This window comes from Gigantopelta aegis, chromosome 1 (genome assembly GCF_016097555.1).
Source record: "Gigantopelta aegis isolate Gae_Host chromosome 1, Gae_host_genome, whole genome shotgun sequence".
NCBI lineage: Eukaryota > Metazoa > Mollusca > Gastropoda > Neomphalida > Peltospiridae > Gigantopelta > Gigantopelta aegis.
In genome coordinates, this window is record NC_054699.1 from 21,525,361 (window position 1) to 21,551,499 (window position 26,139).

Consider the following 26,139-nt stretch of genomic DNA (forward strand, 5'->3'; position numbering starts at 1 on the left):
GGTGTGCTACGGTTTCCCATCCTGCCTGCGATCAGTCGGGTTGGTGGTCCGCGTCGACCGAACGCTGGCAAGGCGGGCAGTACGTGGCACTTATAGTTTTGGTTTGGTGGTCTGGACGAATTGATATACTGCTTTGAAGGTTTTATGTTTTAGATATTTATCAGGGTTAAGTAAAAAGTTAGGTGTAATTGGTTTATTGTGGTTGGCTTCGGTTATTGATTCTATCATTAGTTTTCTCTGGCTGTTGTGTAGCGTGCAATCCAGCAGATAGTGTTTTATGTCTTCCCGGGTGGCACACTCACAGTCAGGGTTTTTATTGGTGAAAGAGCAGCTGTTGAGCTGCGAAGATTTACCTATGCGCAATTTAGTAATTATTTTATACACACAAGTGTTTAAGTGTTTAGGTCGGATAGAGCTGACTAGTGGTTTGATGTTATAGTGCCATGTATTGGTTGTTAGGTCCCAGTTGGCCTGCCATTGATTAATGTAGTGTTTTCTTGCTTTTGACATTAGTTCTGATATTCCTAAAGGTAGTGCTGTAATTTTGCTAGTGATTGAAAGTGCAGTTTTGGCTCCATAGTCAGCTATTTCATTGCCAATTATACCTACGTGAGCTGGGACCCATTCGAATACTACTATTAAATTAAGCTGGTTTAGTTCATGAAGTTTATTGTGGATGGCTGCGAGGATATCTGGCCTGGTAGATTTATTAGTTTGAAGTGATTGGATATAGCTAAGACAATCTGACAAAATAACACTTTTAGAGTATTGTTTAGTTTTAATCCAGATTAGGGTTTCATAGATGGCTGTCAGTTCTGCTGTATAGACTGATAGGTTATCTGACAGCCTGGCGTATTTAACTAATTTAGAGTGTTTAGATATTTTTTCATAAATTACTGCGAAGCCAACCCTACCGTTATCTGGATTTTTTTTAACCATCTGTGTAGATATGGATGTGCTCAGGGTAATTTTCGTTGGCTGCGGCTTCGAACAGCATTTTCTTAAATGGTGGAAATGGAGTTGAATCCGTAGCTTGTTTAATTAGATATGGTGTGTGGCACTCGACTGGCTGATTGATATGGTATAGTGCCACTGGCGTGTTATCTATACCAACTTTTATTTCTATTTTACTAGCTTTAGTGGCGAAAGAATCATTAAGATTTTGATTGGTTTTGAATACTAGTCCTGGTTTAGCAATGATAGGAGTGAGTTCCTGAACTGGGTGATCTAGTTTAAGAGAGTGGATTTTTAGATGATAATTAAGATGTTGAAGATTGCGACGATATTTCAGTGGCATAATGTTAAACTCAACTTCTAAGCTCTGTCCGCTGGTATTTGATGGAACTTTAGCTATGATTTTAAGAGCTTGGTTTTGAATAACATCTAATTTATGTAACAGTTTGGGGGCGGTGCAACTGTAGGCTTGGGCTCCATAATCGATTCTGGAGAGTATGCATTGTTTGTAAACCATAAGCATTGCCTCTGTTTGCGCTTCCCAACTGGTACCTGAGATGGCTCTTAACAAGTTTAGAGTATTTTTTGAATTCCTGACTATGTCATTGATATGGTCACTAAAGGTTAGTTTTGAGTCAAAAGTTACACCTAGAAATTTAAATTGTTTGACTCTTGGAATTATTTTATCACCTGATTTAAGTTGGTGATTATCTGATTTATTGACTTTATTAAAAAGCATATAGACAGTTTTAATTTTTGATAGTTTAATGCCCCAGTCCAGGGCCCATTTGTTAAGTCTATTCATATCAGCTTGCATTAGGTGAAATAAATTAGTGGTTGTGTTGCCTGTGCGCCAGATGGCGCAATAATCGGCAAATAGGTCTGTGTTTAATGGCGTGGTCGTTTTTGTTTTTCCTTTAGCATTAAGTGCTTTAGTGATGTCATTAATAAAAATGTTGAATAAGGTTGGTGAGAGGACCGAACCTTGTGGTATGCCATTAATTATTTCGGTTCTGTCTGAATAGTGACCGTTCACTCTAGATTGATCTATTATGGATGAAATTGTTGATAAAATTAAACATATTAACTTTAATACCGTTACTCTGTAGTTTATTTAGTAGACCTTGACGCCATACCATATCAAAAGCTTTTTCAATATCTATGAATATTGTTAAAACCTTTTGAGATTTTCGAAATGCATCATTAATACTATTTTGTAATCTATTTGATCTATAATGTTGAATGTTTAGTTCTAAATTCGCTCTGTACATTAGTTATTAGGTTATTTTCGAGTAGGTAATTGTTGAGTCGTTTATTGATAATAGTTTCTAAGGTTTTGCACATGTGGGACGTGAGAGTTATTGGTCTATAACTCCCTGGGAGGGAATGGTCTTTTCCCGCTTTAGGGAGACTAAAGCATTCTGCATCTTTCCACGCAGTGGGCATTTTGACCCTCCCTCCAGATTCGGTTAAAGAGCGATAACACTACCTTTAGGGCTACATCCGGCATGTGCTTGAGTAATGTGTAACTTATTTGATCAGGCCCGGTGGCAGTACTTTTTTTTAGCTTTAAGAGCTGTTTTTAATTCTAACATTGTTATCGGTTTATTAAATTCTAAATTATTAGTAGTTGGGTGATTTGCTGTTTTAGTATCATTAGTTGGTAGAGAGTTATCTTTCTTAAGTTTCTCAAAAAATTGTTTAGGAAAATTTTCGTTGCTACTGTTTTTACTGAAAATTTTACTTTAATTTTGTTTATTAGTAGTTGCTGTTTTATGTTTTTGAAGGACTGTAGAATTAGCGCGTTGTCCTTGAATAGCCTTAACTTTTTTCCACATTTCTCTAACAGATGTTCTATTGTTGATTTCACCGCAAAATTTATGCCAGCTGGCTTGTTTAGCATTGATGATAAGCTTACCTACTTCGTTTTTGGCTATTTTATATTTAGTGTGATAGTCTTGTTTCTCTCGGGTTTTTTTTATAAAGTTTACGCATCCTGTTCCTAAAGCCGCATTTGGATTTAATTCCGTCCGTTGACCAGTTAACTGGTCTATTTTTATTGAAGGGTTTAGTATTAGGAATATTCTTTTCAGCTATTTCTATTATTTTATTAGTAAGTTTATTAGTGGCGTCGTCAATGTTTAGGCTATTAGGCTACAGTCGCTTGTAAAGCCAGCCCAGTTAGCTTTATTAAATTTAAATTTAGGTATACATTTTTCTTCTTCTATATAAGTAGTATTACGTTTATAACTGGTTAGAATGGGGAGGTGGTCGCTATTGAGAGCTTCTAACACCTCCCATTGGGCGTTTGCACCTATATTGTTAGAGGTAATAGTTAGGTCGATGGCGGATGTACCCATATAGTCATGTATAAAAGTAGTACTGCCATCGTTGAGACATACTAGATTGTGTGTATTGATGACTTCCTCTAGTATGTCTCCCTGTGCGTCGGAGTGCAGACCTCCCCACAGTGTGCTGACAATTAAAATTTCCTACAAGAATTAAGTTATTGTTTGAGTTTATTGTAATCTCTTAACGTTAGTTGATTATGGACTGTTCCCGGTGGGCTATAAACATTGATGATATCAATAGGCATTTTATCGTTTTGTATAGTAAGTCCTAGGACTTCTAAGTTTTTATTAATAGAATCAAATTTAATTCCGGTATGCGGTATGGTATTTTTAATTAGAGTTGCTATTCCACCTCTGGTACTATTTTCTCTATTTTTATAATAACTTGTATATCCTGGAATTTTAAATACTTTTTTTCTTCTTTAGTGCCGATTCCTAGCAGGCAAATTATATCTGGCTTGATGTTGCTAGTGCTAATGAGTTGAATGAGTTCGGCACCATGTCCCATTCAATGGAGGCCTTTAGCATTCCACTGGAGAACGCTAAGACCCTTATTTCCTATGTTTGAATTATTAGCGGGGGCGTATAGAGACTTGTCTCCAATGACGCTGGCCCGATGTTTTTTTACGTTTTTAGTTATTTTTAGATTTAATTAGGTTAATTTTGGGGGGTAATTAGGCTAGCTTTAAATGTTGATATCTCCTGTACTAGAGTTTGAATGATGGATTTGAGTTCACTAACTTCTGACGGTGAGTTGGTTTTTAGTTTTTCTGCATAGGAGCAGTTTTGATTAACTGTAGGAACTGACTTAACGCTAAACGTTTTTTGATTGCCTGGTTTATTTGTTTGTTCGCTAGTTCTGTTTAATTTGCGAAGCGCCTTCTGGTAGTGGTGGCATCTGGTGTCGTGAGCCATGTGCCGTGAGCCATGTGCCGGCTAAGGCAGTTAGGGCATTGCACAGGTCTGGTACAGGGTGAGTTGCGTGATGATCTTTCATGTTTCTGTCCACAATTGTGATAGGTGGGCAGTTCTCTGTGATGGCGGCACTTAGCCGCACTATGTCCCCACTGCTGACAGTGGAAACATTTACTGGGCTTACGTTCATAGGGCGTGAGCTGGTAATGGCGTCCTTGAACGCATATGCGCTGGTCAGTATTGCTGATTGAAGCAGCTATTAAGACATACCCATTTGACCAAGTGGTCGCCTCCCTCAGGTTCAAGTGTGGGTTATCCCTTCTGAGCGTGTTCAGTGTGGTCGCTTCTGCTTAGAGGGGATTTAGTTTGATAATCCACTTGGTGCTGAGAGGGGGTGGGGTGTTTCCAGTTGTTGTGGCGGGGGCTGGGGGTTCCCTGTTAATTTTGGATTGTCCCCTAGCTTTAACTGGAATTTCCTTGTAGAAAGACCCTGGAGTTTGGGGACCTGGCTGTGAACCGGTTTTGGGTGCCTCGCTTGGTCCTACATTTTTAGTTTTTTTTAGTTGGCTGTTCAACATTTAGATTTTTTACGAAAACCTTAGCAGTTGGTACTTTAACAATTAATTCAGGGCTCCTGACTTTTCGTTTGTTGTTTTTCTTGTTATTGACAGGTCTAAATGGTGGAATAACAATTGGCTTGCTGTTTGAGGGCGTGGAGATTAGTTGAGGCTCAGTGGCCAGGCTAGTGGGAGAGGGATTACCTGTCCTTGTTTTTGCGGAGGACGCGGTGATTTTCATGGCTCCTGAGACATTGGCTGGATTGCTATTTATACCCCCTGCTATTGCTGGATTTCCAGCCACTTGCGGAATTTACACTGTACAATTCCGCAGATCCCGTAAATGGTTGTAACGGCAGAATTATTCTGCCCTTTATTGTATAAATTGCCAATAACACTAAAATTAACTCTTTAAAATAATAAATATATTATTTTAGCTAACTATACTTAATTTTACATAGTTTATAACTTTTTATAAGATATTTCTCGTTCTTTAAAAACACATAAATACATAATCAGCTAAAAATTGCACTTTACCTTTGCAAGGTGAAGGTCGTCTGCAAAACAGCTGTTTATGAAAGGAAGTATTTCAGAACGAGGCTCTGGTGCCATTTTTGTACAACATACATGTTACGATCTACTATTGCTAACCTTCGATCTTATTTCCACTTGGAAACTGATAACATCTGTCATACGGTAATAAATACCTCCATTAATGCTAAACAAATCTAATGATATGTCGTATGAATTGTGAGTAATTCAACTTACCATTAAAATAAGCGTAAACAAGAATGTAAACAAACGTTCTTCTTTGATTCTATTAAAGGTGCATTATCTTCAAATACGAACGTCAACAATAATGCAGGTATTATTTATAAAATACACTACTGGTAATGTCACACATTACCAAATCGTTACAGTACATCCTACACATGATGACGATGACTCTAAATCTCTACATGGAGGACAGAACAATGAGGAACAGAGTGGATATGTTGGAGACAGATTTGTGAAGAATCGCCGCCACAATTGCACCTATTGTCCCTCCACCAATATTAGAAATTGTGGCAGGACAGAAATCTCGCGTTTAGTCCAAATACTGAAGACAATCTTGCAAACAATGGGGGGGGGGGGGGGGGGCAGAAAGTGGATCATTGACTATATCTTTGCATTTGTATACTTTATGGCAATTTGACATTTTACACACAAAATAATTTAAGCTATATATCTTCCCCTACACCATTTACACTAATTTTCTGCAAGTAGCTTGATTATTCAGGTAACAGTGTTCAAATTCAACAAAAAGTCATGGTAAAAAAAAACCCACCAACAAACTAAAAATTACTTAGTCAAGAATGTTTTTTAATGGTTAACAGAAAAACGTTTACACCATTCTTGCTGGCAATAACCCATTAGACATGCCATTGGGGTCAGGGTATCTATTTCTTATCTTCTAAACACAACAACTTGCAGTGACCCTTCTATCTCCTTGGTCCAAACTGCCATAAGATCAGTTTTCTATATGCTGCATGCCGCATGGACCTGTTACAGTCCTCATCTTGAATGGCATGTAGCAATTTAATATTGATCGTAGGAACAATTTAATTCATCAGTTGAACTCATTTCACTTATTTCAGAATCCGAACATGAGCTGCAGTCGTCATCTTCAAGACGGCTGGTACTTGGAATAAGTAACAGTACCATTCGACGTCGATGCTCAGCTCCACACGAAAGAACATTTTGGACATTGTATCCGTGCTCTTTCAACATTCCCAACTGTACTGGGACACAACATCAACTCATCTTCATCTTGATACAATTCCTTATTTTGAATTATATTGACTGTAGCAAATATAAAAACATTTGTTAAGTAAGTATTCTATATATAAACAAACTTATATTGTGTAAAGAGTCAAAATAAACTATTGTATGAGACCCAAACCATTGTCTTTTGTTTTCTTTTTAATAAACTTTGTCCATAAAGTTTTTAATATCAAGATTTGTATCTAATTATTCTAAAATGTTTTCGTAATAAAATATATTTAGTCTTATTTCTTGTACAAATCTTAACATACTTTCTCAGTCATGCTCGTCTGCCCTATAAATAGTACAATGCAAGGACATGTTTTTTAAACAAATACCTTAATTTATAAAATTGTGCTACTTTGTTTACATTGCATCAATATTAATTAATACTCAGTGAATCGATGAGTTATTATCTAAAATATGCATACCGTTTTGTATGTCCCACATAGCTTCAAATTTCTCGACCCGTCCTCGTGTCCAAGCCATGTTTCGTAATCTAATAATGCACGAGGTGACGGATGTGACGTCACACATTATGCATATTCATAACGACCAAAAGAAGCTACTAAACTACGTATCTAACTGTAACATTCCGGCCCTCCAATTCTTATAAGCTTAAATATAAGAATTGTAATTAAACCATCATAATAACTTTAAATACAAGGCAATAAACATAAGCTAACCCATTGCTTATATAGTAACGTTCAATACATCATAACATCCAGTAAAGTTCAATATATCACATTTGAAGCAATATCACTGTTACTACACTGTTTTAACTTCATTAGTATTAGCTTCCAGAATCAGTAATCCACAGAGAATCTTTCTGACTGATCTAATCATCCTTTCCCACACACCTCCATGGTGGGACCTACTGAGAGGATTAAAAGTCCACTGAATATTCTTTTGCAGACATATTGCATGCAGTTGTTGTTGATTCCATCTCAATAACTCGTCTAGTAATTCTTTTTTACATCCAACAAGATTAGAACCATTATCAGATCGTAGAATCTTAGGACATCCCCTTCTAGCAATAAACCGACGAATGGCGTTTATACAAGAATCAGTATCCAAAGAACATGCAACCTCCAGGTGAACAGCCCGAATGGATAAAGATGTAAATACAACACCATAGCGGTTTACTACACTGCGTCCTCGTTTGATCATGAACGATCCACTCGAGTGAATGGTGGTTCATCAGGTGTCAATCGATCAGAAGGAAGATTTGCCATTTTCTGTTCTTTAACTTTAACTCTATATTTCCGACACTACACACTTGGAAATAAGTTGCTTGGCTAGTGTTCCTCCACTTATTATCCAAAACCTTTGTCTTACATCTGCCAGCATCGCATTTTCCCCCATGTGACCCGCAATGTTATGACTGTCACGAAGTATAAGTGAAGACACACGAGAATCTTTAGGTAACAAAACCGGATGTTTGGCATCATATGGGATGTCTGCTCTATCTAAACGACCCCCCCCCCCCCCCGTCCCCCACACACGGATAACACAATCAACGAGAAAAGGATCCAACTTCTGATTTTGATTCTGACCAAGCAACTTCAGAATATCAGAGAAGTGTTGTCGTTGAACATATTGTACAAGTAGAATTTCAGCTTTCTGTAGAATTCTTGGAGTTAAGACTTTCGATTCAGTGTCTTTGCTTTGTTTCAAACTCTTGATTTTCTTGTCAAACAATGTCTTTTGCTTGACATAATCTTGTTCAACCAGCTTTATTTCTTCCATGAACTGTTTTCTTTTGTTCACCCAAAATTTAAGATTATCTTTAGCTATTAGTAACCAACCGATTATCTTTTCGAGTCTCAACCATGAACAAAAGTGATCAATGAATCTATCCATAATTTCTGATGATTGATTTACCAGAGATACATTTACAGTCTTTTTCATTTCCGGATCGTTATCAGGAACACTGAAGGAAATTTCTTCCATTGTAGGCCAACAATCGGTAGTTTTTCCCTGAAATGCAGGCCCTTCAAACCAAAATTGTGCATGAAGGAGTGCTTCAAGTTTCATTCCTCTTGAAGCTGCATCTGCCGGATTAAGTTCTGTCGGAACATACCTCCTTTGGTTTATCTCAGTGAAATCACGAATCACAGCTACTCGATTAGCAATAAAAGTATGAAAACATGACGGTTCATTTTTAATGTATCTGATAACTGCCATACTATCTGTCCAGAAAACAATGTCACTGAAAGTATACTGAAGCTCTGTTTCAATCATTTGACTCAAGTTAACTGTCACACATGCGGCTGTCAATTCCATTCTTGGTACAGTTACTCTTTTTAAAGGTGCAACTCGTTCTTTCGCCATGACGAGAGAACAATGATAAAACTAAACGTAAATAAGCTGTTACACCATAATCCTTATCACTGGCATCAGAAACCATGTATAATTCACAGGAAATTACCGTAACAAAGTTGTCTGGTTTGTAACATCTATTGAATTTCACATTCTCAATCTTTGGAAGAGCTTCAAGCCAATGTTGCCAATTCACAAGATTATTACCTGTAATCTCTTCATCCCAACTCAGTTCTTGTCGACATAAATCTTGCAACATGATTTTGGCAGGAAGAACCAATGGACTGGCAAATCCCAACTGATCATACACAGAACTGACTGTAGACAAAATTCCTCATCTAGTCTTCTTTTCTCCCCGTATGCCAATCTTAAAACTGAATAAATCAGACTCTACTGTCCAAAAAACACCTAAAGATATCTCATTTAGTAAACTTTCATATTCCAAGTTCAAGTCTTTAACAGTCTTAGCTCTCTCTTCTATTGGAATTCTCTCTAAAACTTTGTGACTATTACCAACCCATTTGGTGAGATGAAATCCATCCTTTTGACACAACGCAGTGACTTTCTTAACTTTGTCAATCACTTTTTTTTCATTGGCTGAAGAGGTTAAACAATCATCCACATAACAGTTCTTTCCAACAACTTCTATGATCTCTTTGTCAAACTTGTTTTCATATCAACAGCAGTCTGAAGTAGTGTGGCATTTGAGCAACTAGGTCACGATACAGCGCCAACAGATGAACTAACATTCTGTATGTAACTGGTTCTTGTGTGTAAGCACCATTCAGCCACCAGTAGAAACGGAGACAGTCAGAGTCATTTTTGGGAACTTTTACCTAATAAAACATTGCTTCTATGTCGCCCATCATAGCAACTGACTCTTGTCCGAATCTCAACAGAACACCTATCAAATTGTTAGTCAAATCTGGTTCTGGCAACAACAGACTATTCAGTGAAACGCCTCTGTAATTGGTAGTACGGTCAAAAACTACTCGTATCTTTTCAGGTTTACGTGGGTGGTATATTCCGTCATGAGGTATATACCACACCCGTTCATCGTCTTTTAACAGCTCATCATCTGGAACTCGTTCAGCATAGCCTTTATCCAGAATATTGTCCATGAAGACTATAATCTGCATGAAAATTTGAATTTCTTTCCATTTTCTTTTTGAAACCCATCATACGCTCTTTGGCTTGATCATGATTGTTAGGTAGCTTTACATTTTCATATCTCAAGGGAATACGTATTTCATAATGCCCATCAATCAATTTTATAGATTTGTTAACTTTTTGAACAAACTTCTCATCTTCTTTGGAATATTCCTTTTTATCATCTTTCCTTTTTCTGGAAAATCAAAGTTTATTGATTGGCGTATCATTACATCCATTCGCTTCAACTGCTCCATTTCCTCTATGGCAAGGATATCAATTATGTTCACGGAACAGCGCAAGTGCTCTTCATTCACCTTGTAGTTGGAACCACGAATAACATTCCACAACACCCAACCAAGTCGTGTCTTAATAGCATGTGGACTGTTCTGGGGTCCAGTTTTTACTTCGATTGGTGAGTAGGCATCTGGCACATTATTACCTATCAATAAACCTATCTCTCCATCTATCTGTGGCAGATCAATTTCATGAAGATGCGCCCAACAAGTGGTATCTTTCTTTGTAGGAATATGACGTGTGGTAACAGACCTTTTATCTTTTGTGTACACCTTGGGCAAACTAACAACATTTTCACAGTTCAGATTGCAAATCTCAATTCCACTTATAGCATAAGTGGTCATTGTGTACGGTTCACCCATTGTATCCAGAGTAATTTTCATCTTTTTACCACTGGCACCAAGCCTATTCATTATGGCTTCGGTACAAAAGGAGACACTTGAACCTGGACCTAAGAATGCATAGCCGTGAAACCATTCTTCATTTTCACTTTCACTGGAACAATGTGCATAGTACATTCTCCGTCTCCGGCCCTCATATCACTGGTTAGACAACCGGAACATGCACTTGTAACAACCTTAGGTTTTGAATCTTCCTTTATTTTAATGTCAACATGAAGAAGTGTCTGATGTCCTCCTTGACAAATTGAACACACAACATGACCTTTACAGTATTTGCACATGTGGCCGCGTTTGGAACATCTAAAACACACACCTTTCGATTTTAGAAATCCCAACTTGTTCTCAATTATAAGTGCAGCAAATTTGTCACATTCACTAAGAAAATGTAATGAATCACACATAAGGAATTTGATGTCTTTTACTGGAGCTATTTTTGTTTCATTAATTTCTCTAACAATGCATACCTGTTCACTCAAGCGATCACATTTGATTTCTTTCTGAACATCTTTGCCATCACACAAACTAGTAGCAAATGCACCTTTTATTTTTAAAGACTGCGGATGCTTGGGCTGTGTCTTTTTATCTTTGTACTTTGCATCTGTTCCATAAATCGGGTGAACAGCTTGTTTAGCCTCCATCTTTACGAACACTGTTACATCATGGAATGTAATTCTGTATTTTGATTGACACACAATATTCCTCCACTTATCATGAAGGTAGAAAGGCAACTTCATCACCAACTTTTTCATGTTGTCTGGGTATTCAAGTACTTTCACACACTCTATACGTTTAACTGCATTTTCACATTCAGCTAAGAATATCCCAAAGTCATCCAATGCTTTGGCATTATCAGGTTTTATGTCAGGACAGTCCATATCTCTTTTGAGAAAAGCTTGTGCTATTTTCTCTTCATTACCATATCTTTCCTCCAATTCTTTTAAAGCTGCCGGATAGCCCTTTTCTGCATCCAAGTAGCTATAACCTTTTACCACTTTGTTAGCATCACCAGATGTGAACTGTTCTAGATAGCTCATTCTCTCATTTACACTATCAGTGTTGTTAACCACTTTTGTTCGAAACTGACGCATTAACTGTTTGTAGGTCAATGGATCACCGCTAAAGTTAATTCTTTCTGGAGTTGGTTTTTTCAACAAATGCACAACCGACATAATTACATCATCATTGTTCTGTCTACACGTTTCCCGTATGTCAACCATGTTAGCATTAGCACAACTATCAATGATGGGCTGGGGGTTACATTTAAAATAAATGCATTAGCTTCAGGATTCAACATAAAGTTAGCATTAGAACTGTCAACAGATGCTGAGGTGACGTTTTGTTTAATAATAGTGTCACTCACCACATTTGAATGCGTCTCCAGAACAGTTTCAACAATAGATTTTTGAACTTTATCAACACGCCTATCCGAACATTTACTTGAAACATTTCGATCACCATACTGATCCAACACCTTTGTTTTTGACAACAGTAATAGCTACCTCAGTCTGCAACTCTTGTTCTTTTAAATGTAGTTTTAATTTTTGCAGTTCTAATTCTTGTTTCGTTTCAAAAGATGCAGTCAATGTCAACAATTCTGCCTTTCTCTGTTCCTGCCGAATTTTCTCACACATGATAAAACTTGCAACCGATGACCTTGTTTTATGAGAAACACCAGTGCGCGTATCATGTCTCTGAACTTTGGTAACTAAGTCTGTCCTGCTTTTGTAGCCACTCATCAACTTTTGATTTAAAAACTAATATACGCGTAGCGAACACACTTAACTCATCTGTAAAGTCTGAATGTCCATGTAGCAAAACATCTTTTTCTTGAAGAAAGTCTTCATAAATAACCAACCACTTACTGTATTCACTTCTGACACAACCGTACTTTGGACTTTTTTCTGACAATAAGTTCTCTATTACACTTTCAAAGTTTTTCAATTTTCTGTCAGTGCGACGTAATACTTTCTTTTTAGTGTCCATGATATATGATAAACCTTTATCAGTCAATTTTCTATGTCTCTTATAAGTATCTGAATCTTTAATATCTACACTAATACTATCTTTAGTCACTCCACTCTCTGCAGTGTATCTTGAATCTCTACCATCTTGAGCATCTTTCACTTGTCCCACAACAGGATCATCTTGGTTTAACTCAAGACTCTTGTTTTCATCTGAATTTGAAGCCATGGTTTCATAAAACGTCAATGAATGTACTGGGACACAACATCAATTCATCTTCATCTTGATACAATTAGATTGACTGTAACAAATATAAAAACATTTGTTAAATTAAGTATTCTATATATAAACGAACTTATATTGTGTAAAGAGTCAAAACAAAGTATTGTACGAGACCCAAACTATTGTCTTTTGTTTTCTTTTTAATAAACTTTGTCAATAAAGTTTTTAATATCAAGATTTGTATCTAATTATTCTAAAATGTTTTCGTAATCAAATATAAACATATTTAGTCTTATTTCTTGTACAAATCTTAACATTACAAACTGTCGACACCACACATACTTTCTCAGCCATGCTTGTCTGCCCTATAAATAGTACAGTGCAAGTACATGTTTTTAAAACAAATACCTTAACTTATAAAATTGTGCTACTTTGTTTACATTCAATCATTATTAATTAATACTCAGTAAATAGATGAGTTTTTATCTAATGATATGCATACCGTTTTATATGTCCCACATAGATTCAAATTTCTCGACCTGTCCTCGTGTCCAAGCCATTTTTCGTAATTTAATAATGCACGAGGTGACGGATGTGACGTCACACATTATGCATATTCATAACGACCGAAAGGAGCTACTAAACTACGTATCTAACTGTAACACCAATCAATTTCACATCTTTAAACTGCTTTGTAGCAGATTCACTGTAAGCTTCATCTTTCTGATGCTTTATCTTTGGGGCTTTGGATGATTTGGCTGTTGTGCCAGGTGATGATTGAAGCAACTCTTCTTGGAATGATGATCTTGAACTTTTATTGTCAACCCAGTTTGGTGCAGAACTTGTCCGTCACTTGCTGACAGTGATTTCTTCTCCAGTTTTGGGAATCTTGTAAGTCCAAGTAGTCATAATGAATATCTTCAAAAGGCTGCTCTGAAACACGAAGTAGAGAACAATTATGTTTTTGTATCCAGTACTTCATTTCATGTGTGATGGACCAAATCTTTGGCGACAAAAGCTCTCTGTCAGCCTGTGTAGGATAAAGCCTAAGATAGGCTTCCGAGAACGATTTGTATGCTGAATCAAACTCCTCGATTGAATTGCACAACTGTGGATGAAGATTCAGCCCCATTGTGTGGGAAATGACATTAGTATATGCAGAAAGTGATGCAATAAGTCGCCGAATAATTCCATAACGATATTCTTCCGATTTTACAGGTGGTTGTTTAGAATTTGAACTTGACAACAAGTTCTGATGGTGTTTTGGAAACAGAGCTGTAAGCTTGTCTGTAGAATTGGCCAATGTGTGACATGCATTCCCTGCAAAAGAAGCTTTTCACTAAGTGGCCCATTTGCTTGTGATCAGGACAGGTCACACATTTGCGCATTCGACATTTGTCAGTTTCTGATGTTTGACTATCATAGAAAGCATCGTGAAATAGTTTCATGCTGGGTGGACCTGGATTGGCCTCAACACATCCACAAACAGTCAAATTGTTTCCTCCACGCCCACTGCTTAAATGTAACTGACATTTCATTTTAGTGTTTTCTTCATAATTTTTGCTGCGAAAATCTGAAGTGTATCTGAAAAAACATATATATCGCAAGGTTCCAATGAATTGTTTGTAGCTTGTTTGAAAAGGAAAACATTGCCCAGGTATTTTATAAGCATCACTGCATCGGTAAAAATAGCACACTAATTACATTATAAAACTGTAAGTGATACATTTCAGCTGCAAATAAAAAATAAAATAAAATAAAATAATTCTTGCTGGAAAAATAAAGAGTAAAATTTTAAATTTCACAGTCTTTTCCTATTTAAAATTGATTTCTAAAACAAAAATTGTAGGGGAAGACCGTGCAAAATATCCAATGGGGTACGAGACAGGAGGGGGGGGGGGGGGGCTGCCCCCTAGTGCTGTAGCAAAACCTCATATTCGGGCAAAAATTATTAAGATGTTCGGCCATGTATTTCCATCATTCAACCCTCAAAATTCGTTGTAATCCATGCAAAAATGCGTAGTGATTCGTTTGCAACCATATATAGCTGTCTGGCAGTATTGCTAAAATGAATAAATTTTGTTATCCAGATTCGGGCAAAATTCAATTAACTCGGGCAAAAGCCAGCCTGCGCCTCCCCCCCCCCCTCCCCCCCCCCCCCCCTTTAAAAAAAATGGGAGCCCGTACGCCTATGATTAACTTTGTAATCGTTTTTTTAAACAAAAAGTCGAAACCGCGGTCCGATCTCGGAAGGCGAGAAAACCGGACACCAATGTATACAATAATAATTCCATATCTACAGTAAGACTACATGATGTCAAAGCTTGCTAATATATATGATATTAAAGCCGCACACCCTAGTTCCATCTAGCGAAAATAAATTATAATTTGGTTAATCTACAAACCTGTAACACACTTAGATCACGTTTTTATCAAATGGAGTGAAAAAGCAGGTTTTATATCGATAAATACCATGGGAATCCCCATGTGCCAATTGCTTGAAATAATTTTGAAAGTTAGTATTCTGATGTCACCGGTAAATCTCGCTCGAAGCACAATAATGCCTACGTCACAACAAATTTCACAGACTTGGGGTGCGTTCGTTTCACCTCTCCTGGACATGTTCCAACTGATCTGTCCTGGTTGTATCCCCTCTCCAGATATCGTAAGACTTAGCAAAATTATTGGTTTTAAGGGTTTGTAACGTTTTGTATTGAGACACTTACTTGTCTGAACTTTATTGTTACTGAAAATGTTCATAAACTGTGAAGAAAAATCTCACAAATGAACAACAACAAATCGGATGTTGATTGCGCGAACCGTGCACGAGAAAACAAATCGAACCAAAATGATAACGGTCACGTGATATACCAACGTCTGTGACATTGAAATGGAAATATCCCCTCTAAAAATAGATTGGACCTCGCTTGCTTAACGGTTTTTTCTCGACAACACGTCTTGTGAAAAAAAGCAAAAAATGCATTTCGTGGTTTTACAAACATCAGGATTACCAAAAAGCACTCCAGGTGAATGGAAATGTGTATTCTAAATAATAAAATGTAAGTAAAGTGCAATTTTATTTGTGAAAAATGGGGTTTAATAGCGAAAAACAACGCCGTAATGGTTAACAAATAACTGTAACTAGGGTGTGTCCCTTTAACAACACGCAATATTAGAAACAATATAAACAATGAGAATAGGTGTAGAACAAACCTCTTACTCCATCTTGAATTTGATGCAAAACGTCTCGGTCCAATCTTGAACTGCGGACGAATTCTTTCGAAAGCGACGCAAATATCCCATTTCAATCGGAACATTTCGACTATTTCCGGCAGCGGAAATATTTTCGCCGAAAAGATGCGAGGAGTTCCGATGTTGTAATTTATGCACTTATCGTGAGAGAGTTCCAAAATTCAAAATATTTAATTGACGACAGGGTGACAGGGAATCCCTTCCACTGTGATTTAATTAAAACGTCTTGGATGATACAAAAGTGAGGTTTGGTATTTCAAACAAATGTAAGTTTTATTTATAATCCATATTTAGAGAAATAAAAATAAAATAAGGATATTAAATCCGTGACTGAATGCCTTTAATATATTGCTGAAGTAGTTAAAAGAGAGATAGTTCACTATGTGTATAAGAGAATATAGTATAAAAGTAGTGAAGAGTTAGAAGTATTGAAATAGAAGTTCAAGTGTAGTTTAATATAGTGTAGAAGTAGTGAAGAGTGAGGTAGTTCACTCTGTGTATAAGATAATATAGTGTAGAAGTAGTGAAGAGTGAGGTAGTTCACTCTGTGTATAAGAGAATATAGTGTAGAAGTAGTGAAGAGTGAGAAGTGAAATATAGTTTTAGTAATTGTGGGTGATGTAGCGCCACCCTACTGAGTTTATAGTGTTTAAGTGGTAGTTGAGGGTGATCACTGATGTAGTGCCACCCTCTGTAGTTATTATAGTATTGAAGTGACAGAATGATGTAGTGCCACTCTGAGTAGAGAAATATAGTACTGAAGTAGTAGGAAGTAGTGAGAGATAATATTAGAGATAGTGTAGTGAACCGTAGCATTGAAGATAAAGCAATATATTAAACTAGCACATCTGAAATTAGAGTATAAGTAAATAGAAATTTAGTTATAATGGAAACAGTTGTGTATTTACATAATGTAGTTTAATGATAAAATAGGTACCTTGAATACTACTTACCGTAATATATATATATATATATATATATATATATATATATATATATATATATATGAGATAATGTTAGTTCTTAGTAACGTTTAGTGACATATTGGTCAATGTGTATGACCTGAGAGTGCTTGTTGATAGCAAATACTGATTAATATACAAATAATATAGTGAAGTGCAAGAAGCATTTTATTGACTCTTGGAAAAATATTTACACTTGTTGTTACATAATAAATGATTGAACTTTACAAACTTGTTATGTGATCTTTTCCTTCTATAGTTATTTGGAAGTTAATTGCCAGCTGTCCAGGTCACAGGGAGTAACTCCTTTCTAATGTTTTGGGCTTTCCCTATTACCAATGGTTTCGTTTTTCCTCCTGTTGCACTACAACACAATAAAACAGTTAATCGTTCTTTTGAAACCTTCCCACCTTTTGCCGCTTGTGTTTTATAAGCCAGTGTCCTGTCTGGTAATGCACGAAAAAACAGACCTGTCTCGTCACAGTTAAAGATATCCTTCATCTCGTAATCTCCAAGAATGGTTGGTAGGCGTGTCTTAAAGTCGTCCACGATATCAAGATTGACACCTGCACTCTCCCCGCTAACTTTGAACTGTTTTATGTTCAACCGAATTTTCCATGACGTCAGCCAGCCATCGGATGCTTTGAAGTCAGGTACTCCTAGCTGTTCGGCGAACTGAAGGGCTTTTTCTTTTAAAATCGGACCGGAAATTGGCAGTGTTTTGGATCCTGCCTGCTTAAACCACTGATGCATTGATCCATTTAGATTTTCGAACTTTCCGCTGGATATTCGTTTTCTCTCTGTCGAAATGTTGCTTTCATACAATTGCCGGTAATGATCACCACGTTTTAGAATGTCAGATACTGTCTGTCTTCCTATCTTAAATTTCACTGCTAAATCCTTCTGTTTACATAGTGGATTCGATGAAAACTCTTCTATTAATTTAACTTTAGTCTGCAGTGAAAGTTCCGTGTGTTGCCGTTTTCTAGGTCGCCCTGCCATTACTAATTCAATAAGACACGGCAAAACATGCGCCATACGTATTTATGCAGACTGCTTGACACTAAGTCGATATGAGTGAATTCATTTAGGTTTCAACACACACTAATACTAATCCAGTTGATCTAGCTGCATATTGTAATTACAAGAAGTGTGGATCATTGTTTATTAAACGTTCAAAGAAGCGCGATTATGTCATCTCACTCGGTTACAGTCGGTAGCCTAATTACTTGCAAATTGTCGTCTTTGTTTAACAATTGACCAAAGGCAGACCGAACTTGCAAAAATTGTGTGCCGGTATAGACAGAGCTAATTACTATGTAAACCATTCTTTTGTTCTGGAATTTGCATCCGTAATCCGATGTACACAGCTTCCGGATTAACCAGAGTTTTGTTCCTAATAGATTAACGGTAGCTGGACGGGACTTTGATATCGTGCCGGTTTACACAGAAATCCGGATTACTCAAATGCCGGTTTGTATAAATGTGTGTGTGTGTGTGTGTGTGTGTGTGTATGTGTGTGTGTGTGTGTATATATATGTATATACAGTGGACTCTGTCTAAACAGGATTCTGTGTAATTCGGATCTCTGCGTAAACCGGTCCATTTCTAAAGCCCCGTCCAGCTACCGTCTATCTCTTAGGTATAAATATCTGCCTAATCCGTACTCTGTCTACTCCGGACTCTGGATCAAAAATCAAGAACAAAAGAACCATTCATGTATTAATTACCTCTGTCTACACCGGATTGGGATTTGACTGAACAACGGGATGCTTAATTAGTTGAACAATGATAGTCAATTGCCAAGTAAACAGGACGCCGTCGCAAGATCAAATACAAAATGTAATCGCACTCGTGTGAAGTTTACTCTTATTTCGATAGGCCGTTAGATCAATCGGATTAATATTAGTGTGTGTGTGTGTGTGTGTGTGTGTGTGTGTGTGTGTGTGTGTTATGTTGTCTTATTTCATTTATAATGGCGGAGCGACCCAAAAAACGTCAACGTATCGAACTTTCGTTACAAACTAAAGTCAAATTAATACAAGAATTTGATTCAAATCCATAGTAAAAACAGAAAGATTTAGCCCAAATTTTTTAATTCGTACGTACGAATAAACAATGTTTTAGGAAATAAAATTAAATTTAACCTAGTACAAATATTAGAACGACCAGAAACACGTTTAATGTTCTGCCACTAATATTTTATGCAGAAAAATATATGTAATTACAATAGTTAAAACGTCTCTGTTAGTCGATAACATCTTAAAAATTGCAGCAAACTCAGGAATGTCCCTTTAAGTATATTTTTTTATGTCTGTGAAATAATCGATTGCAAGTTTGCCTTGTATGACTGTGTTTCCCAACCATCCATGGGTTCAAATGTCATTGTTGATCATTCAAGAACCATAACTCTGGATGAACTCTGCCTTAACCGGTCCTCTATGTAAACCGGACTATTTCGACGGTACGAAGTGAGTCCGGTTAGACAGAGTCCACTGTATATATATATATATATATATATATATATATATGTATATATTTTCGACATTATTTTCTGAATGTCAATTATATTAGCTAGACCATAATGTCACGCATGGTATTGTTCCATTTTGACGAAAGTGGGTCTAAGCAACCCATAAATGAATTAAAATCCACTGTCACTGACACTGTCGACTAGTTCTAATGGCGAAAACATGCTTACATTTGCACGTAAATTAGGGAGAAAGCGAAAGGTCTGCTAAGTGTCCACGTGTATTTGCACGTGTATTCCATGTTCCCAATGCTGAATTTCCGTATAATTGGAGCTTGCGTTCGTGTACGGTGCACACTCCAAATTCGACAATGGTACGACGTCAACTGACTATCGAAGATCGAGGAAGGGCTATTGCTTGGCTTCAGGATGGCAATACGCAAAGAAATGTTGCTCTGAGACTTTGTGTCAGTCAGAGTGTCATTGGCCGACTGTGGCAACGGTACCAAGCAACGAATTCTGTTCGAAATCGTCCACGTTCGGGAAGACCCCGAAGCACTACAAATAGAGAGGACCGCTACATCACCAATATGGCTCTACGTCAACGCACAAACACTGCACGCCGATTACGTGACAATCTGCGGACTGCGACTGGAATTCGAGTGTCTGATCAAACCATACGCAATCGTCTGAGAGCCAATAATCTACGCTGCCGTCGCCAGTCTGTTCGACCACCACTCCTACCACGTCACAGAACTGGTGCACGCTTCATCTGCGGTGGCAACGTGTTCAGTGGGGTCGAGTGATGTTCACTGATGAGTCCAGGTTTAGTTTCCAGTTCAACGACAGTCGGGTTCGTGTCTACAGACGTCTTGGGGAGCGCTTCGCTGACGTTAACGTTAGACAACGTCACCGGTTCGGTGGTGGCAGCGTCATGGTGTGGGGCGGCATCTCTATCCACCACAGGACCCCCCTCCATGTGGTGGATGGCAATCTGAATGGAATCCGCTATCTGAATGAGATTATCCGGCCGTTGGTTCTCCCAGGCCTTCAGCAGGTTGGCGGCGGGGCAGTTCTGCAGGATGACAATGCCAGACCCCACCACGCCAGGGTGGTAACGGACTTTCTCAGACAACAAGGTATCGCCAGGATGGATTGGCCAGCATATTCGCCTGACTTGGCCCCAATAGAGTACGCCTGGGACGAATTAGGCAGGAGAGTTCGGGATAACCATGCCCCTCCGGCCAACCTTCATGATCTGGGTCAACTTCTTATGGCAGAGTGGCAGGCCATTCCCCAAGAGTTCTTCAGACGTCTGATCAACAGCATGAGGCAACGATGTGTCGAGTGTATTCGCGCCAGGGGTGGATTTACACACTATTAAACGAATGTTCTAATGTGTAAAATCCATGTTTGACAACCTTCAACTTTGACAGCATGTCATGTGACTTTCTTGTATACAGTGACGTTTATTTGTGTTTTTTTGTAAATATGGAACAATAAATTAAATTTTTGTTGTAGTTTACATCATCAATCTAATACACTCTGAAACTTATTTGGTTATAAATTTTTGACCCTTAAATTCTTTTGAGTAGTATATATATATATATATATATATATATATATATATATATATATATATATATATGTATATATATATGTATATATATATATGTATATATATATGTATATATACATACACATACACATATACATATACAAATGCCGTGGTATGCGCTATCCTGTCTGTGGGATAGTGCATATAAAATATCCCTTGCTACTAATGGGAAAAGGTAGCAGGTTACCAAATGTTTGACATCCAATAGCCAATGATTAATAAATCAATGTGCTCTAGTGGTGTCATTAAACAATGCAACCTTTAACTGTCCGATGATGCTATAGTGGTCGTCTGTGGTGTAGACCTTAGTCCTAGTTACTGTACGAGTGGATATTTGACTATTGTATACTCTTGGTAAATAAACCATTTCCTTGGTAAATAATTTTGGAGAATTCGTGGAGTAAAAAATCTGCTCCATGCGGCTAGTGATGCCAGATACTGATCTCCACGAAGGGTTGTTTTCTTTGGACGACCGGAAAGATGCTCTATGAATAAGCCAGTCTACATCTTGTAGACGTTGGGGGTTTTTTTTTCAGGAAAAGCTTTACTTCTTTATCTTCTTCGTCGTCACTTTCCTAGGCAGGTATGATACGGCACTGGAATTTTTTAAATTATTTTTTTATTTACAATTAACACTAGCTCTGGCTCTGGTACAGCTTTTTCTGAAGAAAAAAATGTGTGGTACGTGTGGTCTGATATTTAAAGACGGGAGCGACTTGCAGAGACATCTACCTTTTAAAAAGATGAAAAAGAAGAGCCGTCGCCTGATCTAGAAAACGAAGCCATACGTCTCATGGTGGGACGTGATTTGGAAATCTGCAGGTTACACATAAAAAAGAGTTCTGCTTGAAAACATCCGTAACATAATAAATAAATAAATAAATAAAGTAACAATCTTGCACAGGCCCACCGAGTCGTTTACGGTAACATTGGGTAGGAGAGCTCGTACCGAGAGGCGAACCCCGTACCTACCAACCGATGGCTTAACTCATACATCACCGAGGCCTATCACATTTTTATTATTTTATTTTATAATTGGTTGTATACTGATATTAATTCGAACAAACACATCGGTATTGTAACTATCGTCAGAGTTCTCGGATGTAGACTAGCGGCTGTATAAACAGTCACCTGTCAACGCTCTATCGAGAGCAACCAAGTCAAATCAATCAAATAGCTTTGTTTTTAATTTCAATAAACGTCTCCAAATTATGCGTCAAATTTACCTCACGAAATTAAGCAAGCTTTTCTTTTTGGTCCTAACCATACGGAAAATTTGCTAGTTCAATACCACCACAACACAAACCTCGCCCGCTACCGACCCTGGTCGGGCTTGTTGGGCTCCCTTACAATGAGGGCTACGTCAAATGTTTTCAACGTAAGAATCACCATCCATGATAGGGTATCCATGGTACAGCTGGCGGTCAGAGTTGAGCCCGGGCCAGGAGACAAGTAGCCAGTGGGCTAGGTTGGGTGTTATTCCTCTCAATTAGTGAGGGCGGACACACATCTGCAAACAAAATGCCAAGGTCAGGCTATGTTTCACAGCAGAGGTCCGAGGCTGGGTTAATAGGACGAGACCTGACCAGTAGGTCGATGCCACCGGTCCCGTGACTAACTAGGTCATGGTCACGGAAAGTAGGTCATGAAACCGTATAGGTTTTGTTATTAATATCGTTGAATCGTGGGCTGACATCGTTGTTGCAAATTGTAGGTGTCGAATATCGTTGACTACCAAGCTCCGGTGGAATTGGCGCGAACCATGGCGGACCTGTTTCCAGACGGGAGAGACAAGGTCAAGGTCCTTGATGCTGCAGCTGGAACAGGACTCGTTGGGGTGGAAGTAAGAGAAACCTCTGAAATTATAGCTAGTATTATCATAGGTATAAGTACAAGAGTTTTTGGGGATGTAAGTAAGAACATAAATTCTGGAATTATAGAGCTAGTATTATACATATAAGAACAAGACCCCGTTTTACGAAGCGATGTACCTATCTTACCACTACAATCCCTTCGTAAAACGGGATCCAGTACTTGTTAGGATGGCAGTAAGAAAAACATCTGGAAATATTGCTGGTATAATCAATCATACGTATCACAACTGGACTTAATGGGTTGGAAGAAAAACATCTGAAATTACAGCTAGTATTATCATACATATTGAACAGGACTTGTTGTTATGGAAGTCAGAAAAACAGTTGAAGTCATAGCTAGTATTATCATACTTATTGAACATGACTTGTTGGATGGAAGTAAGAAAAACATTTTAAATTATAGCTAGTATTGCGATACGTATAAGAACAGGACTTGTTGGGATGGAAGTAAGAAAAACATCTGAAATTATAGCTAGTATTTCACAATTTCTACTCCTGTGTCTATATTTCCTGTTTTCAGCTGTTTAAAGTTGGATTTAAAAATCTAGATGCTGTTGACGCAGCTGAGGGCATGTTAGCTGTAGCGGAATCGAAACACATCTACCAGCGCCTGATCTGCCAATACCTGGGAGAAAATAAATTAGGAATCGACAGTCGTAAGTATTATTTTGAATGTCAGTTGTCAAAATTATTTGAAATTCCTGCTGGCAATCTACAAATTCTTTCGGCCAAAATCAAATGCTGCAAGAAGAATCATGATTATAGATTATGAGCATTACAAATATAATAAAATAACATAAAGAAACTTACGCTTGAGTAGAAACACAAAATAACGCGTATAACAACAGGACTAGTTGGGATGGAAATAACAAAAACATTTGTAATTATAGCTAGTATTATCAGACGTATAAGAACAGGACTTTTAAGGTGCTGTTTATGTACTTATGAATAAACTGATTTTATTTTATTTGGTATGTTTTTGCGATTTAGGAAAGCGCTGATCAGTGGTTGGGGGGGGGGGGGGGGCGGATGTAAACACACAATGATGATTATAAATCGAGTTGAAATATATGGCCAGGGGGGGGGGGGGGGGGGATACCTCGGGAAGGGATATAAAATCCTGGCTATGCCAATGGCGCAGATATGCATGTATTTCAACTCGATTTATAATCATCTTTGTGTGTGTACGTATAGTTATTAGAATGAAGTGTATCGAATGAATACATATATAAAAAAAAATAGAATTTCACAACGTGTTAATGGAATAAAAAAAGCGCCTTTCACCCGTAACGGGTTCATCAGTTCCATATACATGACGTTATCTACAGCTATGTACGTTATGTTGTAGATTGTTAGGAAAACGAGGTATAACTTTAGTTCTTTTACAATTGTTTTTATCTGGTGATGTCCATTTGAATCCAGGTCCACCCATTACGGTGTCATCTAGTATATCTGTTGCCCACCTGAACGTGAATGGACTTCTGCCAAAAGTGGATCTCATTGAAACGGAAATGTGCGATTTTGATGTAATTGCGATCACTGAAACCCATCTGAACCCTAACATCTCCAATCAAGATATTATTATTAAAGGATTTCATGAACCATATCGCAAGGATAGGACATATAATAATTGGGGCGGAGTAGCGGTTTATGTAAAAGACAATATAATATCTAAACATAGAGAAGATATGGATGTCCCCGGTCTGGAGGCTCTCTGGGTGGAATTGAACCGTAATAAATGTGAAATCCTATTAGGTACTTTTTATCGCGCACCATCTAGTACTACCGAATCGTGGATTTTAATTGAAGAATCGTTTAGTAGTGGTATTGATGATCGTATTAACAAAGTCATTATGATTGGTGATTTTAATGCAAACGTTTTCGAACGTGTCCATCCTAAAGTTGATCATTTGTGTGCCCGATTTCAAGTGTCCCACGAATTACAGAAAATAGTAAAAGTACGCTCGACCTGATATTCGTTTCTTGTCCATTATACATAGTATCTTCCAATGTTCTTACTCCTTTCTGTAGTGATCATTCTCCAGTTGTGCTTCATATTGGTCCTAGACCTCACGAGAACAAAATACATGCATTTCAAAGAACTATCTGGGATTACCCTTCTGCCGATATTTGTGGTCTAAAAACATTTATTTCAAGTTTTAACTGGGATAACATTTTCCAATCGGAGTCCATTGATACAATAACGACAAATATAACTAACGTTTTATTAAATTCAGCGAAAACATTTATTCCTTATAAAATAGTTACTGTCCGACCTAGAGATAAACCTTTTATGAATGGCAACATTCGAAGATTAATGCGACAAAGACATAAACTTCACAATAAAGCTAAAAACAATAATACTCCTAATGACTGGGCCAACTTTAGGAAAACACGTAACTTGGTAATATCGGAGGTACGCAAAGCCAAATCAGAATATTTTAAGAAAATAGACAATAAAATTAACAGTTCAACCGATATTGGTACAAAATATTGGTGGAAACTTGTTAATTTGTCACTTTAAAAATCGTGGGAGTATTAGTTTAACTATAACACCGCTGCTTGTCGATGGTAACGTTATTGATAATCCTAAGGAGATAGCCAATGTTTTTAATGAATTCTTTATTAAACAATCTACTTTACACTGCCCGCAAGGAGAGTTTCCGACAGTAGACCTTATAGTTGATCCACTTATAGAAATAGAGCTAGTACAATCCGAAGTAGAAGATATCTTAAACACCCTTAATACATCCAAATCATCTGGCCCCGACTTTATTAGCAATAGATTACTTAAGTTACTAGCTAAAGAACTTTCATACCCTCTAACACGCTTGTTTAATCTATCATTACACCATTCCATTTTCCCCTCAGATTGGAAACTTGCTAACGTAAATCCTATTCATAAAAAGGGTAGTATTCATGAACCAAGTAATTATAGACCCATTTCACTTACAAGTAATCTCTCCAAACTTTTCGAAAAATGCATTTTTAAGCACATTTTCAATTTCTTTAGAATAAATAACACCATAA

General features: G+C 37.5%; 1 protein-coding gene across 8 annotated transcripts in view; it reads left to right on the plus strand.

Annotated features, from left to right (window-relative positions):
• LOC121372034 (demethylmenaquinone methyltransferase-like) overlaps positions 1-26,139 on the plus strand; it is a 71,671-nt gene that overhangs the window by 28,785 nt on the left and 16,747 nt on the right. For all 8 annotated transcript variants that reach the window (XM_041498295.1, XM_041498288.1, XM_041498280.1 and 5 more), the window contains 2 exons: positions 22,950-23,078; positions 23,630-23,765. In XM_041498295.1, the coding sequence (XP_041354229.1) occupies positions 22,950-23,078; positions 23,630-23,765 (265 nt within the window). The remainder of the gene's footprint in view (positions 1-22,949; positions 23,079-23,629; positions 23,766-26,139) is intronic.